The sequence below is a fragment of the Cyrtonyx montezumae genome, unplaced genomic scaffold, assembly GCF_038088225.1.
Source record: "Cyrtonyx montezumae isolate F1298 unplaced genomic scaffold, pur_monq_1.0 scaffold_0, whole genome shotgun sequence".
Classification (NCBI taxonomy): Eukaryota; Metazoa; Chordata; class Aves; order Galliformes; family Odontophoridae; genus Cyrtonyx; species Cyrtonyx montezumae.
Genome location: NW_027071824.1, coordinates 7,017,000 through 7,037,175, shown reverse-complemented (window position 1 = coordinate 7,037,175; position 20,176 = coordinate 7,017,000). Strand labels below are relative to the sequence as shown.

At 40.7% G+C, this 20,176-nt stretch overlaps 1 protein-coding gene across 11 annotated transcripts in view; it reads right to left on the bottom strand.

Annotated features, from left to right (window-relative positions):
• Positions 1–2,254: 2,254 nt before the first annotated feature.
• Positions 2,255–20,176, bottom strand: part of ESRRG (estrogen related receptor gamma) — a 376,167-nt gene continuing 358,245 nt past the window's right edge. For all 11 annotated transcript variants that reach the window (XM_065744802.1, XM_065744469.1, XM_065744720.1 and 8 more), the window contains 2 exons: positions 15,029–15,298; positions 2,255–5,742 (listed from right to left, as the gene is read on the bottom strand). In XM_065744802.1, coding sequence (XP_065600874.1) covers positions 5,498–5,742; positions 15,029–15,298 — 515 coding nt within the window. In that variant the 3' untranslated portion in view covers positions 2,255–5,497. The remainder of the gene's footprint in view (positions 5,743–15,028; positions 15,299–20,176) is intronic.

The window sequence follows — 20,176 nt, the reverse complement described above, 5'->3', positions numbered from 1 at the left end:
TCCAGCCCCTTCCACACTGCGAAATCCCAAGGTCAACGGAACAAAAAAGCCCCACTCAGAAGCTCAGAGCCCCGCGTCACCGCGCAGCCCCCTCAGCACGTTTCCCTTTTTGCATCAGCGCTGACGGCATCGGACAGCCTGAGCCTGCCTCCGGTGCCAGGGCAGCAGCGCGGAGCGAGGAGGGGGGACGGGGACAGGCGGCTGCCGTGCCAGAATCGCGCTCCCACCCGTGGACCGCGACTCTTCCGAGGGAAGCGAGATGCAAAGCGTGCCGGGCGAAATCTGCTTTCGCCGCGGTTAGGCGCAGCCGGGCTGGGAGGTCTGCCGGCTCGCCAGGCGGTGCTCGGAGCAGCGGCACAGAGCGGGGACGAGGAGCTGACATCGATGCCCCCCCCTCCTCCCCCCCCCCAGCCCTTTCCGGGCTTGTAAGGTTCAGCAGCTGGTTCCGGAGTTCAGAGAGGTTCGTGCTCGCAGCCAAATTCCCCACAGGTGCCGACTGAAACGATTGTGCCTACCTCAACACTTCCACTGGAGCTCTGAGCGCTTCCTGGCTTTGCTGCGGAGACGGTGTTGAAAGAATAAAAAAAAGGGGGGGGGAAACAAAAGAACACGAAACCCAACCAACTCCACAGAGCTGCATCCCTCTGTGTTACAGTGTTTCCTGCATTTTTCCTCTTGCATTTTCTTTAATGCCAAATTTGCGATCGTAAAGTGCTGCATGATCCCCAAATGGGAGAGAAACACGCTAATTATGATTTCTTTTAGTTGTATGTGGGAACACTTCACCAGCAAGTAGATGCAGTCATGTGGTGAAGAAGGCACAACGCGGCTGGGGACAGCTGCTTTTTCCCGTCGGTGTGTGAAAAACTCTTAACACACTTAACACTACTTTCTTCACTCCTAAGGTACGGTACAGCATTTGCTTTCTTTTGAGGAGGTACGGCAATAACGCCAAATCAGAACGTCAAAAAAGGGCTGGGCACGCACACCTGTGCCTGTGTATGCACACACACACATCAGCATCAACACTAAAAACCTTTGGAGAGTCCATACGCAACCAAACTTCTGTTGTCCTGCTGCTCCTCCTGAGGAACCCCTTCTCTTGGCACCGTTATGATACCTGAAGGTGCTAGCAGCAGAAAGGACTCTTTCCCCCCGGCACTGGATGCCCCTCACTCTGCCCAAGGCTCACCACCACACTCCAGGCCCCCAGCATCGCACTGCACCGCCAGCCAGAGCCTCCAGAGGACGGCCAGCAGTGAAGGTGAGAAATACGTTGGCAAGCACGACAAAGTACTACCAAGACAGGCTAGAAGGCAAGAAAAGCACACATTAGCACTTCTGTGATGGGTCCAGAAGGGTCCACGGGCAGCGCGGGCTGACCCCTGCGGGACTCTGAACCACACTGCTCAACCCCCTGGATCACAAAGACTTATCACTGCTCTTCATTAACACCAATCTATATTATTGCTCCTGTGGCTGTTGACTTCCATTCAGAAAACCTGGATCAAGTAATACAGACCTTATAAATTTTTTTTTTTTACCCAGAAGACACAAAATGGATCTCCTATGGTAGGAAGTGAATGAGCTGTTGATGAAAAAGCAAGTACTTCCAGATGATATTAATGTGATCTTAAAATAGTGGGAAAGTTTTCTTTCATGACATTGACAGAGAGGCAATGATTTTGAGTAATGCAGGTTGATGTGGAGATGCTTTAAGATTAAATAAGTGCTATATAAAGCCTTGTCAGAATGAATTCCGGTGTGGTACAAGACATTTTGCATACTCTTAAATATGCAAAATGTCTCATAGCACATTAGAATTCAGGTTGACAGGCCTTTATATAGCATTTATTTACACTCATATTGTACTTCAAGGGAAGAGGGTGATGCTCTCTACTCTTTGAATGGAAGTAACAAAAGGTGATGCTGATCGGCTTATTTCCTCCCTAGAAATCAAAAATAAAACCAAAAAAACCCCACAACACAAAAAATAAAATAAAAGCAATCAAAAGTGGAAGCTTGTTTAATATTGCTCTACCATCATCCTGAAAGGCATAATAATTTGAGTTACACATCTGAACTGATTGGAGTTACAGAATCATATCTCCTTTTTGCATTTAACAATATATACAATATAAAATAAATACATTTACACAAATGGACATTGGTTGGAGCACACGGTATGATACACATCACAAAAATATACAGTTGATTGCTATACAGATGTGAAGCCCATCTACAGCTATAGACATGTTTGTTTTCGTTTTTTTTTTGTTTCGTTTTGTTTTGCTTTTTAACTACTGGTTATTATGCAACTCCTGGATTATTATAAGCAGTTTAATTTTTATTTTATTCTTTGTCCTTTTGCGATCTTTGCACGATAAGACTGCCGTAAAATGTTTTCCTAGGCAGGTAAACAGAGACGCTTAAATAATTAAAATACAATCACCAACACCCATTTTCTCTTCTATAAGAAAAATAGCAGTTTTAATTTTTTATATCTTTTTATGTTATCATTTAAATGCAAAATAGTGGAATAAATACAACAATCTGATCTGATTGAAACAAATGTGTAACTTCTGGGAGTCACACAATCATATTGCTTTAAATAAGAAAAAATTAAAAAAAAAAAAAAGAAGCAAAAATAGAAATTAAATTGTTATGGCTAAAACATACACCCTTCGAAAATTTCCCAACACTTCACATTAAGTAAGTGGTCTTGTAAGAACTCTTCTCCAGCAAGGTTTAAGATGAACAATATGGTAAAGCCCGTGCAGTTCTTTTAGCTCTATTTCAGGTAACGCTTTTACAGTCTCGAAATACTTGTTATTTTGCAGCTCCAAAAAATTACTGAAAACGGAAACTAAAATTTGCACCGTGTGCCTTTAACACATCTCCATTATTTTTCGTGTGTGTTTTTGTTTATATCTAGTCGATTGGCTTTTGACCCTGAAGCCCAAGTTCTTTAATGTGATACAGCAAAAACAATATTTATATTATATATTTATATATATATAGTGTACTTGAACAGTAGCAACTTAAACCCTGCACAAACTTTCTGGAAAATAAACTTTTTTTTTTTTTTTTTTTTGCACTCTTACATATATAAATAATCTTATAGAATCAGCACCTTTTTCCCAGGAGTTGTATATTTTTTTTTCTGACTTTTTTTTTTTTTCTTCAAAAGGGATGTGCCAATTTCTGAACTCCTATCACAGCTATAAATTTCAAGTTATTGACCATCTGAATGAATTGCTAATGATGATTTATCTAGAATCACACTACAGTCACTTCTCTACTGAGAAAACACAACCTACAATATAGTCCCATATAGCTAATGATAGATACACAGTCTTTTCTAGCACGAGGCCGATGTCCCATCGGCCCATTGTTATTTTGTTTAAAGCACACAACGTAGCAATAGTTTTGGAAACTTGTCCGCACCAAAAAAGTTTTGCAACAACACAGAGCGAGTTAATAACAACATCTGAGAGATGATTGGATAAAAGCTATATTTACAGCGTTTAAAAATTAGACTTATCTATAATCTTGAAATATTCAAAGTTTTATTTCTAAGCTATACATTGGTATTCTATAATAAACTGTTACAGAAATTATCCCTTGTTTTGAAAATATTATGATTTCGATGTGTATCTGTTCATAACGAGTATTTGTTTGGAGTTTCGATCTCTTAATTATTACTAGGAAGAACCTTATTACCGGTAAGGAATAGAATATACTACTGTAATCTCCTGAGGAATTGTACATCCAATATTGTCTCTAATTCTACCCTGTGTCTATAAGCACACACCACAAGAATCCAAACACCACAAGAAGAACAAGACAACAGTCTTTGAATGCAACATAAAAATTCAGAAAAGCACAGCAAACATGAAACATTGAAAAGCTGAACTACATTTCTTTTGTTTGTTAGGATTACAATTTTAATTACATCTGTGTACATAGAATAAGGATGTTCACATAGTACAGGGAGCAGCTACTAACACTGGTACATTGGTATAGCATTTGATGGAGGTTACTGTTTATCGGTTATTTAGCGACTGTAGTTTTCTGGGGGCATCTAATTGGTTTATACATTAGATTACACCTCTTAACAGTCTTGAAACTGACTGACTTCCATGCTGTGACAATACTGGTTGAAAAGCACGTATACTGGTTTAGCTACTTGTTAACAATTGCAATTTACAAAATAAACTCTAAATTAATAAATAAGGTATAGAAGTGTTAAATCGTTGAATTTGGTCAGAAGTCTACTACTCTGATTTCTTAATTTTGCAGATGTTGGCGTTTGCCTTATTGCCTCTAAGCTACTGAGGGTTTCTCTGTAAGGTTACAATTTTGCAAACAGGCAGTATCTCATTCATTGACAACTGAAGCAGTTAGAAATCACGTAGCAACTATACCTCTGTACAGTCGCTGTCTCCTAACACCTTTATAGATTGGTATTTGACATGGCGTATTTATATGCTAGACTACTCAGATATACCGTAGGTGTAATCTAATCCTTTGAGTCAGTGAACATTTAGTTATAAACTGGAGCTCATGTTAAGAAACTGGATGTTTTGGACCAGACTGGCACACAACATAAATTGCATCCGTGATAATATGCACCTTCCCTTCAACTATTGCTTTAGTAAGATAAATTCCCACATTAATAAATGGCTGAAAACTGGTAAAGCTGGTACAAAAAAATCTCCGTTAGTAAGAAGAAACAAAACATTTAAAAAAATCTTCCTTCAGGATTCATTTGTCCTTCATTATTGTTCATCATTGTTCAAGCCAGCACAAAAATGCAGTATTTCTTTCTCTTTAGTATTGCATGAATGAATAAAGCTTAAACTATTCCCTGAAAAAGTTACATCGTAGCTAACCTAAGAAATATCTGGAAGACTTGAAAAAACAATTAAGGAATCAAATGGCTGTAACTGATCTAGATGGAAAATGCAATGATAAGAAGCAGCCGATGCATCGTCGCTTAGTCGTCTAATTAGAGACTGCTCCTATGAAATCTAATACTGCATTCAGTCAGTTCATCGTGTTGTACGGTACTGCTAGGTACGGTGGTTCTCTCTTTGATTCCTTTGTCATTGGGGACATTATGGTTCATAATAAGTTCACTGGCATCCATATTATGGATTTCCATCCTTTGGCAGGCCTGGCTTCCATCTCTCTTCAATTAGAGACCTCTTTTAAAAAGTTCAGCAGCAAAAGAAAAAGAGAAAAGGAAAAAGGAAAGGAAAGAACAGAAAGGAAAAGAGAGAAAAGGAAAAGGAAAGGAAAAACTGCATCAGAAAGACACAGAAGAAAAAGCTGAAAGCTGCTTCACAGTCTTGCTGCTAAATATCAGTGCAGTCATTTTTTTTCCTTAATTAAACACTAAGTTTCTTTGCCATTATTATCCTGTTTATTTTCCCTTTTTTTTTTTTTTTTCTCTTTTAAAACGTGCATGATGGGAAAGCCCATGATGCTTTAGTCAGACCTTGGCCTCCAGCATTTCCAAAAAAAGTTTGTGCATGGGGACTTTGCCTTCCAGTTTGATGTTGTAGAAATGCTGCACAGCCTTGGTGGAGGTTTGCCTCAGAAGTGGGAGAGTCATCAGCATCTTGCCGGCACGACGAGGGTCTTCCATGTGCTGCCCGGCCTCGTAATCCTGCAGAGCCTCGTGTAAGACGTCCTGAAGTTTCTGCACTGCCTCAACATCCTCTATGTGCATTGAGTCTGCAAAACAAAGGAGCGACAGGAGGTGTCAGCAGGGCGTGCCAGAACGTCAGGCAACTCAACGCCTGCAAGACTCTTTCCCTGGTGCCATCCTCTTTTACAAAGGAGAGAGATAATTACGTGCTTATTTCTACATCAGCCCTTAGGACAGTAAGTGGAATTGCTGCCGAGCTCTAAATTAACTCCTGGGTACGCAGTCCTTCTCCTCATCCTCCTGAAACCAAGGCACTGGCTGCACAGATATGAGAAAAGCTATGGGAAAGCTACGGGAAGGCTACAAGAAAATGCAGCAGGCTCAAGGCTGAGGGGCCGGAAGCTGTGGGCGTCAGTGGTGCCAATGGCTACATAAAAATGACAGTGCGAGGACTACTTCACTGGCACAAGGGAAGAGTGGGTTTGGTAACGATTTCCTGATAGGCCTAGCAAAGTTCTTCTCCCTTAGGCCCGTTCGGGTGGAGAGGCAGCACTGAGTTATGCTCCTTTTTGACAATCCACCCAGAGGTTGCTTTGTCCTGTTATTTGTGGGGGTTTTGCCATTTTTTTAAACCCTCCGGAGCAAGGGCCTGGCCCTGACCCTTTTCAGGTGAGGTGTTCTGGCGGTGTAAGCATTAAGTGAGAAGTCTGGGCAAAACGCGCACAGAGAACTAAACTGAGCTGCTACGTGACCCAGAAAGATTAAAGCAATGGAAGTGTGAAATAAAAAGAAAAGATCTAACTGAAATAACTGTAAAACCCTAAACAGCATAAATACAAAGGGGAAGATGTCCCTGAGAACATGCAGTTACTGGACCATGCGGAGATGATTTCAGATGAGAAGCCCTAACTCTCCAGTTTTATGTAATCATAAATGCCAAAGAAAAAGCAATGTATTCCAAGGAGGGGGAATGCAAGGAAGGAAGAATAGCTGCAGGGAAAATGGGTCACCAAACACCTCAATCAGTTACCAAAATTTGGATGGCTTGCGGACTTACAAAGCAAACAGAGCACCACATGAAAACGGTTCTTCTGAAGGGGTACACGTCCCAGCGTACGTGACACTGTGTGTGCAACACAGGGCAGGGATGGGACAGTGAATCCATGGTACTGTCACAGCATCTCCTTGGAAATCTGTTCAGTAGAGAGCTTGCTTGGTATATTGTGGGGTTTTTTGGATAGTTCTGGGGTGGCTTTTTTTGGAATAAAGCTCCCACGCTAGGCAGAAATTGGACAGGGAAGAACCCAGTTCCATCACTGATTCCATCTCCTGCATTAAGTAATGTGCAGGATAAGTGTTTTGATTTCCCTCCTGCTTTTCCCCCTGCTGATGACAACAGCAACAAATTTTCCATATGCTTCAAATACATCAATTACATGCCGAGCATGAAGGTACATCTAAGATTCATCTCCTGAAAGCTTGCACACAACTACTTCCCCAGGAAATAAGGCCCCATAGTAAATGCTTTGCTTTTTTATGCAGAAACATATGAAACTGAAACACAAACCAGTAAGTAACAGGTTAACCAAAACGTTCCAGCTTCTATTGTCAAAACAAATGTGCAAATTGGAAAGAAAAAAAAAAAGTTTCAGCTCCTGCTCTAAAACAGACACTTAATTATATACAAGTTTGGATCATTTAGCACGTTTTATTGATTCTGATGACAGTTTATCTGTTAATTACACATAATGGAGTCCTATGGGAATTTCACATGTTTAATAATTCTGAGTCTTAGCGGATACACACTGTGGGAAGCGTGCAGGGAGACACGCGCTGCAGGGATGCAATACTGCACACTGAGGTGCACTGTGCCAAAAGCAGAGAGACACAAAAATCCCTATCCTAGGGCAAAAGAAGGCCAAGATATTCTAAAAAAGATGCCAGGGAAACGGTATCTCTAGCAAAATTTAGTTCCAATTAACACGAGCCCATTTCTCAAATCTACGTATATTTGATAAGATTTCTAATATGGTGCTTCTATTAAATAATTCTGTGTCAATAAGAGAAAATCTCGAGTTCTGCACCCTACAAACAGGAGGTAGTCAATACAGAGATGTTGATGCACACAGACAAACGTGACCGATGTCTCAAGCACAATGTCCAACCACCATGCTTAATTTGGAATGCCAACTCCAAACAAATTGCCTCCTCTGCTTGACTCTACCAAGCCCTCAGATATTCATGGCTGTGGAACAGAGCACGGGCACCATGTGCTGCTCCAAGTCATCTTCCAGGCACCACGCACACTTCATGCAGCAGTGACACATCTCCTCCTCCTCTCCCCTAACCCACGGTGCAGCCGGGGACCCAGATAGAAGCATTTTAGCAGTAACAAACTCTTGGCAGGCCAAAGGCTGACTCTTCTTGCAGAATCTTCTATACCACACTGCAGAGAGTCAGGTCATTCTGCAGCACCTGACTAGAGATGTTCAGCTTTTAGCTCTGTTGGAACTCGAGCTGGTTCTGTATGAAACTGGGAAACCGTCTGCGAGTGCAACAGGAAATGGGCTAAGAAAGCCAGTGGGGAGACAGGCACTTACAAACAGTGACTACAACTCCAAATTATTCTCTTAAAGTTGTGATTTGGCTTGAAAGATTAAAAAATGATTTAATGAAATTACTATGATAATTTAACTTCCCATTTGCAGAAAAAATTCAAACTCATTTCAGCTTTGCACATTCTAGGGGCTGCTAATGTTTAAGTGCAAACTCACTAAATCTGGGCTATTTAATTAGACCATGATTCAGCTCACAGATTGCTCAGGAAAATATTAATCTCTACAAAGATCCTTCTTCAAGTTTTAGCCTTGCAGTTTCGAACTTCCACTTTATTCCCGATATTAAACGAATGTAGATCTTAATCCCTCAGGCGTAAGCCTTTGAAAATAAAGAAAATGGTTGAAAATGCTGAACTAGCCAAGGGGAAAAGAAGAGGAAAAATAAAAGAGAAATCTTTGCAGTAACTACAGACTGGCAGACACTGAAGTGAATTCAGAGCAGGTTAGCTTATTGCTGATAAGCCCAATTCACACCAGCAAGAGAGGGCAATGTCAACAAGCACCATGATAACTTAGGGAAACACAGACTCTATGTGACAGTCCAGTAGTAAAGGAATAATTACAAAGACAATGTGAAATTGAATTTTAAACTAGGTACAAAGATTTTGAAGCTCCTCCTATACCAAGAAAAACCCCAGAAATTATACTTTTTGTTGTTTTTTTTAATTGGTTCCACAGACAGTCTGGATAATTTCCAGTTACATTCTATAGAGGTAATATCCAAAGGAAACCTATAGGTAGATCTCAGACACCTAAAAATCAGTGCCTTTATAAACAGTGAAATTAAACAGGGCAGTTTGAAAGTACTGCCATTTGAAAGCAAACAGGATTTGATCTTAAATGCCCTGAAAAAGAAGCATCTCTGACTGGTGACACTAGAATGCTCGCCAGGCACAAGATATGCTGCTCAGGAAGGAGTGGCTGGTATGCTTGCACTGTGTATATAGTACCACAGAGAAGAAAGCAGAGGAAACCCGGGGGGTCTGAAAAGAAGTATTTCTTCACATCAGGAAACTCTGGTAACATAAAGCAAGAAATTATTACAGTGAATCAAGCAGCAGAGAGTGTGCAGCAGTGAATACATACATTAAGATGCTGATAAGAGCACATCAGAGGGGCAAAAAGGCAACGAGAAGGGCAAGGCACTCGAGAGACAGCAATCACTGTGCTGCAGAGGGGTGGCTCACAAACTAAGAAATGGTAAATCAGGTCAAGGAGCTGCAGGTTCCTGGAAGAACTGGATGAGATGAAGAGTAAGAATGGTACACAACCTAAGAATCTTAATCTGGGTTAAGTCTCAAATAAAAGAAAATAATTTTTTGGATGACACTGCCCATCTAAAAAACCCCACAAAAATTGCCGCAGTATTCACGCTGGGGAGCTGCTCTCAGAATTACAGAGCTCTGTCCTGTCCTGCTGAAATGTGAGACAATGATACAGGAAAAGTTACATTTCTTCTAAGTGCTTATCCATTTTAGGAGAACAGAGTCATGTGAGCAAATCAAACCTGGTTACCTCAGCCAGCAAAATTTCCCATCCTTTTCCAGTCTGAAACTGAACTTGCCTCAGGTACCAACTGTGGTCCTCCCCGTGTAGGGTCAAACAAATGCACTTAACTTCTATCATCTGTCTGTCTATTTTCTGAGCAGAACTATCTGCTGGGAGCTGAGTGGTGAGGCTAGGAGACAAGCACACAAAGTACTTTCTCTTGAAGATGAGTATGGCAGGAATCATCAGAGATCTTGATTGTTCCAATGGAAACAAACACTACAACTGAAATATATGTTGGAAATTAAAGAGGTGTAAACTGAATCCTTGTCCATACGGACCAGAGGCAGTGAAATCGAAGAAGTGAAACAGAGGCTCGTATATTTTGTTTTAGTGGCAGCATCTTCATTTGAATTGCCCAGGTTTGGTTGGCTTTTAAGGAGAGACATGGAACCTGAAGCTTTACAGAAATTTCTTCACAGCGAGAAACTAAGCAGGAATGAGAAAAGACTTCACAGAGCACCTCTGTATATTTCTGGGTGTGACTGGATCAACGGTGAACTAAAAGCATAGGCTGAAGTTAAGATGCAGCAGATGACCCTTTTTTATTCCTGAAATGGTTTACTTTCCAGTAGGATAGGTAGTCGGGACACTAAATAAAAGGGTATTTCTGGAATGTGAACAAATTACACAACAACTGGTTTGAATACATGCTCAGTAAGGCTGCCAAAACTCTGGAAAGGGATATTTGAATGACAGTTGTGGGCTAAGGCTCCAACTAAGACAGAATGTTGACTGACTGCATCACAATCCTTCTTATTCACTACAAGAGAGCAATAATTGCCATATTACCACTGAGAGCCACTGGTACACTGCTGTGGAAAGAGAGGGTGACTACCAGCACCCATCTGCTGTCACAATTGGTGACCAACAACCAACCCAAAAACATCTCAGTTTGGGACCAGCTATTTATCTCCTCTAGGCACTGCAGGTACCACCTATGTGATGAAATGAAGATGGGGCATGAGGTAAAAGCTGCATTTGTGCAATGGAACGACTCTGATTGTCGTGAAAATTTCCTTTTCTCAATCTTTTTTTCTGTGCTCTTAGTATGAAGTCAGGTGGAGGAGTTGATTATATGAAGGAGTTGCTCTTTCTAGTTGGTAAAATAAACACTTGTAATACAAAAATGAAACACTCATGTATATATATTTTTATACACGTCTATTCATCATAGATATAGGTTCATAGGTTCATAAGGTTGGAAAGGACCTACAAGATCATCTAGTCCAACCATCCTCCTATCACTATCCCTACCCAACTACTAAATCAAATTCCTATGTGTTAATCGTGAATTCTAACACTGACAGATACACAAGGATGGCTAAATAAAATGAAAAAAAAAAGTACTGTTAGAAAATAAACGTAGTATTTTGTGACATAGGATAAACTACAGTCTACACTGGGAATAATGAGGAAATCCAATGGGATAAGTGATTTATGGGGCTCTAGCAATTAATTTTTAGTATAATAATAATATTTAATGCCAATAGCCCAATGCACTGAATACTGCTTTTTGTTGGCTGGAAAGTGAAATGAGCTTTAGGTAAGAACTACATCTTTCACCAGGACAGATCACTGTGCAGCTTGGCATCAGTGCTGCTCTGCACATCATGCTGTTTTCATGCACAAGATGCTTCTTGGTTCTTGCTCTTTTGGTACTGAAAGGGTTGTGCCTCTTTTTTTAAGACAGTTAATAAGAGAGACCTGAAATTGTGATGGCAAGTGGAGGCCCTTTTCTCCTTCTGGTGGTACAGGCGAGACAGCCAGTATTAATGCTTAAGATTAAATTTTCAACAGTGCATAGGGTTATACTTTTAAAGTGCCTAGCATCCACATTTGGGTCAGATTTTTCAAGATGCCAGCACTCTATTAGGCAGATACACACAGATCACATTTTATAATGTGCTAATGTATTTTGACACGTTAGTTACTTATTTTAGGTCTTAGATGGGAATTGAGCTTCTCTTAAAAATCTGCTCTCAGTTGTGACTCCTGAGCTCTACTGCAACATTTTGGCCTGAAGGCACAATTTTGTCCTCACTGATGAGGCAATTTCAAAATTCTGCTCACCTGCAACTCCCTGTTTAGTATTTCCTAATCAATGCACGGAAGTATTTTCTAACACAGAAAGATGAGCAGGTCACCTTTTACGTGCCGGAGCGTGCACGCCTGCACTTGTGTTCACCCGAATGTATTTTGTAAATAGTTCACCTTCCCTTACACACGGGGAAGTAATTGGTACATGCATGTTTTGGAAACCATTCAAAGCTGATTTTCTGCGTGGGTAAACAAAGTGCTCGGCAGTGCCAGATCACGGTGTTTGGGCAGCTGAGGGGCTAACCTGCTCCTGTGCACGGGAGGACAGAGAAGGAAAGAAGGAAGAGGCTGGGGTTGAGGATGGCCCCGTGGTATGAGGGACCTCATAAACACCACAGCAACAGATTCCAGGGGCCAACAGAAAAGGCAGCACTTGGGGTGTACTCATGGCCAGGGTAACACAGACATGCTGGCCAAAGCAAAGCTTGTGATACTTATTTATACAAAATACAATCAATATTCAGACAATCTACTATTTTTCTGCTTCTCTATACCAGCAGTGAAAACAGCATGACACTGTGTCAAAAATCACCAACGCAGATGCAGAGCCATAAAACCACCTTTGTCTGCTATTTACAGCAGAGTTAACCTGGGAATCCTACCAGACAGCGTGGATGTGGCTGAAATGCCTGCGATGTTATTATACTCCATCCGTGCTCTCTATAGCTATAAAAATGTTGCTCTGTTTTAAACCAGAAAAATAAATAGCTGTAGTTCTTGAAGAAAGTCGATGCAGCAGCAAAATACTTTAAAATGTGAATTGCTAACTGATTGATTTTATAATGGCATTTTGCTTCCTTTTTTCAGCTATGGCTGCATTTACATTAACCAACTCTTCAGTTATGTACAAATAAGCTATTTCTGGTTTTGTCTATAAAAAAAAAAGATAAAAACATCCATTTTGCCTTCCTACTTTAATTTTAGCAGTATTTTCAATTAAAGCACTGGGGGCTTGATATTCTGCAGGTGCTGTCTTACCTCTACAGGTCGGTGCAGCTACAGTTGACAGAAGTTTGATATCTGCCGCATGTACAACCTAGACCTGAACTATTTAATGCCAGCCATCAGAGCACTCTGTTGAGAGGGAAGTCAAATGCCTGGTTTGCTCTGTAACTCCTCCATGCAATAGTTTCATTTTAACATGGCAATTTTAGTCCTTTGTGGATGAGGGAAGGAAATGCTTTCCCTTAAATGTGCCCTGAATTCTAGTACACGGAACAGTATTTCTCTCTGACATTATCCTGGTTGTAATTCCCAGGGAAATTAATGAAGCTATGGATTATTTTAACACACTCTATGCACAGTGCACGAATAAACTTTTTTTGGCAGCAGTGTATTTCATTATCACTTAAACACTGCATGCCTCTTGAGGGAAAGAAAAAAAAAAAAGAGGCTGTGAGTGGTATTTAACACTGGATTCCTATATTCTAGCTCCTTTCCTTTTTATTAAGGAAGATACAGAAATATTTCTAAACCAAACAGACCAATTTAAAAATTAGAAAAAAAAAAAGCTCCCAATTTCGGCTCCTAATTGTAGATAATTGTATTGCTCTGCTCAATAGGCACGAAAGATCTTGAGAAAAACCCTTCCTATAGCTGCAAAATGTTCTCAAGTGTACACTAACAGTGGTCAAAAATAAATCCTCAATTAAACAACAACTTGGAGCTTTGAGGGAAATTTCAGATTATTTCTCTTCCAAAAATAAAATAAAATTCTAAAACTGGGGACAGAGTTAGTGGGGGTGGAAATGCAAAGAAAGCAGTAAGCATTTTGGCTTTGCATGTTTTTGAATTATATTTCCAATTAAAAATGCAGAGTGCTAAATCACATTACAAAGACAAATAGGAAAGTACAACTTCATTGTTGAAAACAATTTCCCTCCTATCAATCTGAGGATTCATGCATCAATATTGTAGATGAACTGTTAATTACAAAATCAATTAAAAAATTATTTCTAAAAACAGTCACGCGTCCTGGCTCTCAGGGGGGCAATTTGGGCAGAAGGTCTCATCTCACTAGGACCGCGCCAAATCACAAGTCGTCATCCACAAGTAAGCAAAAGCAATCTGGTTTTTCATTTTTCAGCGCGGCTGAGCCCAGCCTGAGATTGATCGTCACATATGGCCCCAGAAAACAAACTGTCAATACCTTGAATGCTGCAGAATTTGAACAAATAGCCGTCCGCCCATTCAAGCCACTCATTGCATCCCATTTAACAGATTTTATTGACAGTTTCCTTCTTGTAATTAAAGGGAAAACTACTGGCCAGCAACCAAGATAAAGTTCAAAGATAGGGTCAAAACAAAAGCAGATGGAGGGGCACGGTGTGACTGTCAATGGAACATAGCATCAGAGCATGTTATTGACACACAGGTATCTAATGATCGGCACGTCATTAAAGAGGGATCTATCGTGAACTTTATGCAAATGCTAAAAGGGACTTAAGACCACAATAAAGCATTAAGGAGACACAAAAGGAAAAACAACAAAGCAAAAACGATTTTTACTTATCTGGCAGTATTCACTGCTTCAGCACTTTCAAATTCAAATGCAGGAAAAAAAAAATCTTTCTGAGATTTTTAACCCTTTCTGCACAGGTGACAGTAATCTTTGGAGAAGCGTTACCACAAATGCAGAGGATCCATAAGGTAAGGTTGGGTCCCCGTCAGACTAATAAAGAATTTCCTCCCCCCTCCCATATCCCAAATTCACCCTAATAAATCAGTAGCTGCATTTAAAGAGAACGGATACAGCGTATCCTCAGGTATCCTTTCTGTTCATTTTAACTGCGATGATTAGACTCATCTGGATTATGGAATGGATTTAGGAGAAGAGCATCCATATTCATTTGTAAGGATCTTTGCCTTTAAAATACTCTCCAAATCACACAGTGCATTACTCTCCACTCCCTTAGGAACGCATTCCCCGATTACGTAGGACCAGAAAGCTCCTCTTAGTTTGAACTGCTTTGTTTGTTGCCTGTTAGACTAAGGGCTGATTAGCAATTTCTCATTCTAAAGCTGTATTTGAAACAAGCATGCAGAAAGTATCACAGAGAAAAGTGACATATTAAAAATGTAGCAACCACTGTGCCACTCTGCCAACCTGAATTAGCAAGTGCTATAGCTTTGAGGGTGACAAACTCTTCTTTCTCCAGCTTCATGCTCTTGTATTTCTTTACCAGTTGCAGTATGGCATTGTTAAGGTCAAGAAGGCCTGCCAATTTGGACTGATCTTCATCCATAATATAATCTTCAGCATAAACGAGCTCATCCTCAAAAGAAAGTGACCGGTATACAACACCGAGAATCAAAATCTCCATCCAAGCACTCTGCAGAAGGCTCATCTGGTCAGCTAGAGACAAAGTAGAGAATCCTGAATAGGAAAAAAAAAACACAACAAAACACAAGAAAAACTATTAAGCATGTTTGGATTTGCCATAAATCTGCTCCTCTATTTATTTCTATATGCACTGTGATAAAACATGCATCTATTATTCTCCCTTCTGATTTTGTGTCTCTCTTCCTTACTTTATTTACAGTAAAGTGAATCAGTGCAAAACCTAATATTATCTCATCAGCACACAAAGTTGTAGACAACTGTAGGATTTCGTAGAATCTTTCTGCAAGAGCTGTGTTAACCTGGGGAGCATTACAGTGACAGTCTTGGATGTGTACCATGTCTTCTTTGCCCTGAATTACTCACACTCAGTTCTAAAATCCCAGCAGTGTGGGATTGGAATTTCTTGCCCCTGTTCATCACTGCCATAATCCAAGGAGGATAATTTAAGGAGGGGGGGGGGGGGGGGAAGGGAAGATTTGGTGTTTTAATAGAATTAAAGTGATTAGCACAAAGAGGAAATTTCTCTTTGAACTTTAACCTCAGGGGAAAGAGAAGTAACCCACTCCTCAGAAAAGATGCTAATTCCTTCTGCAACAGCTCCTGCCTCTGCTGCACTTGTTGAAGGAACAGAATGGCACATTATGGTGCCAACTGAACAGCAGTCACACTGTCACCTTTCTAAGGACAAGGAAAAATTTAATAAATGCCTCTTAATGAATTTAACTTTTGATTTCATTTTTTTTCCCTGCTGTCTACCCTAATAGGATCACAGGGGGCAAACATCTTTACTGCCTTACCTTCTCAGCCTCTTGTTTACAGTACTTGTTAATTTCTGCTATCAAACTGCTAATATCCCAATCACATTAGGGGCTATGGAACAAGAGGGGAGAGGATGCGATTTTCTGGCCTGTTGGTGAGCTGCAGCAGTTTGCCAGTTGGCACCAGCAACCACGAGTACTTAATAAAATCATCAAAGGGGATTAGTCAAGCCTTTCTTAAAGGGTCTTAAGGCATGTCTGAGGCTTTCATTTAGTTGTTTATGGAGCTGCTTACATGTTCTCTGACAGGGTTCCTGCTGCAAGAACATTCTTTTTGCCATTAGATTACACTTAAATGCATTTTTCTGTTTTGAAAGTCGTGAGTTATAGTCAAGCAGGAATAGATCATAAACTAGCAAATCTGCAAGGCATCTACTCCAAACAAGATTTTCTCTATAGGTACTAAGCAACAAAAGTAATACAATAAAAAAAAGACAACCCCACATCCAAACCACCAGGCATCCATAAAAAATGAAATATAAAACACGCTGCATGCTTGCTCTCTTTTTTCCTCCCCCTTATTTGTTTTCATTTTCTCATATTATTTTTTGAGCCTCGTGACAGAACTGTAGCTCTCTGCCTTCAAAAAAAAGAACAACAACAAAACCTGAGCCAACACGGCCAGAAAACCCTCGAGGAGGTGACAATGGAAAATAACACATCTGTGATTAAAATAAATAAGAGAGAAATGGAGAAGAAATAATCGTTTGAGAGGTTATAGGCAAGAATTTGTGATTTCAATTAGCTTCAGCGTTTCTGTTCCTTCCCGTCTTTCAAGAACCAGTTTTTCTGCAGCAGCAGATGGACAGAGACCATAGCCTGCAGCACCGTCCTGTGACAGCCCTATTCTCCCTCCCAGACACTGCTGTTAGTAAATAGATTTACACATTCTCCAATCTCCACACATCTTTCTGCCGAATAATTAAAAGCAGGATGATTAGTTTATTGAGTGGAAGGAGGAACTTTTTTATTGAGGTCCATCCACGATTTTATCAGGGCCAGCACTTTTACGGTTGTCATGAGGGTGCAGGCATCCAATTTTTCTTATCTGCCTGATTAATACAAACGCTGTTTCAGGACGCATTAATTAACAGATACAAATCTACGTTCTCATGGAAGGATCAATACAGAGAAGAAAAGAGGCATCAATGTGAATTTAGTGCTGATGATGGAGAAGGCACTCTATTGACATTTACGTGCATAGAAACTTTAAAGTTGCAGTGGAGCCCTTTTGTCCCTGTGATTTACAAATTAACAATTTTTCAGGTATAACAATGTTTCACACACTTCTGAAGAGTTTAATTAAGCAAAAAGCAATAAAATCAGATTTGATTAAAAAAAAGTTTAACTTGCAATTTCTTTCTTTTTTTTTTTTTTCTGGAACATTCCCAACCTTCTCCTTTTATTGTCTATTTTAGTACTTTTTTTTTTTTTAACAGATACTGCTATGTTTCAGTAACATTTATCGTGTCTCTGTGAAAGGAAATTACACATGTCCTGTGAGGGGGGAAAATAGGATTTTGCCTATAATTTATTGTTCTGCACTCTTGAAAAATCTGTTTTCTGCTGCAGTAAACATACTAATTGTTTTTATATGACACACGAAAAATCAACTGACTTTTTTTTACATTACAGGAAAACTGGTAGATATAAACCACACCGTTCCATTCCCCAGTAATAAATCAAACAAGCATGATTATTTTCTCCCTGATCGAAGCAACTTCCCCTTGAAAGCCCGCTCAGAGAAAGCATGTTTTACTTTTAAAGGTATCCCTTGTGGAAATATGAAGCTGTATCATATTGTAATCTACCTGATTTTTTGAAGTATATTACAGTATCCAGCAGTTGTCCTGTATCCCACCACAGTGCCTGTTTAATAGGTGCTCAGCAAGTTAACAGAGCAGATTACAGAGGTACGCATATTTACATACAGGGATACATTCTGAAATGTTTTGTGACAGCTGCGTGCATTCCACAACAAACTTAACTTTGATTCTCAAGCTTCATTATAGGGTCCCCCTATCACGAACTCTATTCCATGACCAAGTAGGCATTTCCTATTCTGCACTGGGACTATCTGCAAAGAAGTTTCCAGCTCGTGCATGAATGCACTCCCAGCTTACTGCACCAGCTTTTTCAGCACAGCCCCACACTGCTGCCCACGGCATGGTCCACATGAACTTCGTCAGGCCTGTTCTGCCTCCTTACCCTCCAGAGCCTCACTGGGAAGGAGTTAAAAGTGCAGAGCTGCAGAGTGGCTCCTTAAAACACAACGCCATGCACCTTGGAGCCCTCCTCACGCAGCACGCTGCTGGTGACTCCTTCCTCCCTCCCAGCCGCCATGTTGTGCCCAGCAGGCTGTGCTGGTGGAAGGCCTCACGCATCAACCGCAGTGTGGCAGTGCCCGGCTGCGGCAGCGCTCCACATAAAGCAGATGACAGCCAGGAATAATGTCATCTGGAAGGATTGAAAGGCTTCTCAGGAGTCAGGTACCCCCGAGGTAATAAGCTTGAAGGAAGCATGTTTTGTGCCAACCCTCCTGCCATCTCCTACCAGAAGCTCTTGTGCTTGACAATGATGCCATGGGCACTTGTCAAGTTTTTTGGTTTTTTTTTTCCTTTTTGCCTAGCAAACCGATGCACTTTGCAGTCAACTTACAAAAAAGGCTAAGCATTTGAAAGTGTGAAGGGCAAAAAATATCTGACGGCTAGTCTTCAAAAATACACTTTCATTTCAGAAAGCATAAATGTTTATTTCCTGAGCTGAGTGTTGACAGAAATAGGCTGCAGCACAGGCACATGAATTTAACCCCTGGTAGGCATTCTTTTCAGCACAGGTTTATGTGGCGGCATGCAAGCATTGTAAATCTACAGGGTGTCTCATAATATCAGTTAACAATAGCATTGATTTGCTGGTTACGGATTTTCTCCCTTCCTTTTATTCTTTCTTACTTTCTCCTCCTTTTCAGGGACTGTAGCATTCCTTCAGCTAAAAATAGATACTTTTCTACAAACAGTATATCACACTCAAATTGTAATTATGCTGTAATGACTCGCTGAGTGTGCATCGAGAAAAGGTTGATTGAGCAACTGAACATATGCTTGCGTTTCTCCTTTCACATACCAGCAAGCCCAGAGCTCCAAGGAAGCAGAAATAGAGGTAGAAGGGCCCCGGCATGTTTACTGGGGGAACAACACGGCGAGGAGGTGTGCAACGTGGTGCTGTCAAGGGGGCTGGAGGAGCCACAGGGTTTTGCCGCTACCTTGCACCGCTTGCTCTCTTTTCATATTGCTCTCAGTTCCATGCTAAGCAGGGAAATCTTTTATATTCCTGAAGACCCTTTTCTCCACTTCATTAAGATGGACTTCATGGACACGAACTCACTGAGGGCTGCAGCGAAGCAGCTGCAGATGGTCAAGTGCCACAGCAAGATGAGCAGCTCGCACACGGCGCTGCGAGAGCTACTTATTTCTGTGGCTGGACTCAGCCCTGCCATCATCTGCAGCCCTGAGCATTTGATGCGATGCCTGAACTGGGCTGCTCTGGCTCGAATCCTGGCGGTTTCACTTTGCAGTGAATGAACTTTGCTTCCTCACTGCTATGTGCTCAGAAATCATAATATTTGATCAGACCAGGAATGAAATTGCTGGCAAATCTGGGAGCTGCTCGAGCTTTCTGATAATCACCTCCCATTTACTCCACCAGTTGGTTTTGTCTTTGTTACTTTTAAGAGCAGAATATTCCTCTAGCTTGCCCTGGTTTGTACTTCAAGTATCTTCATTTACATTTTCTATAATTAAAGCTGCACTTGAAAATGACATGTTCACTAGTGTGTTGCAGATTCAATATATTTCCACAGTTGAAATATCAGAGTTGGATTTTCAAATTATTTACACTTAATTTTGATAGATTAACTTCCTTCTAAATGTTTTATGGGTGCTGATGTTTCCACTGCAATTTCCTTACTTCAAAAATGATGTCAAGTCACCACTGCCAACAGAACAAATGGATATTGGAAACTCTTTTTTTAAAGCACAGAACACTTTACAGAGGGTGTGCAGCCTCACACTCAGATGATAAGCAGTGGGCCAAA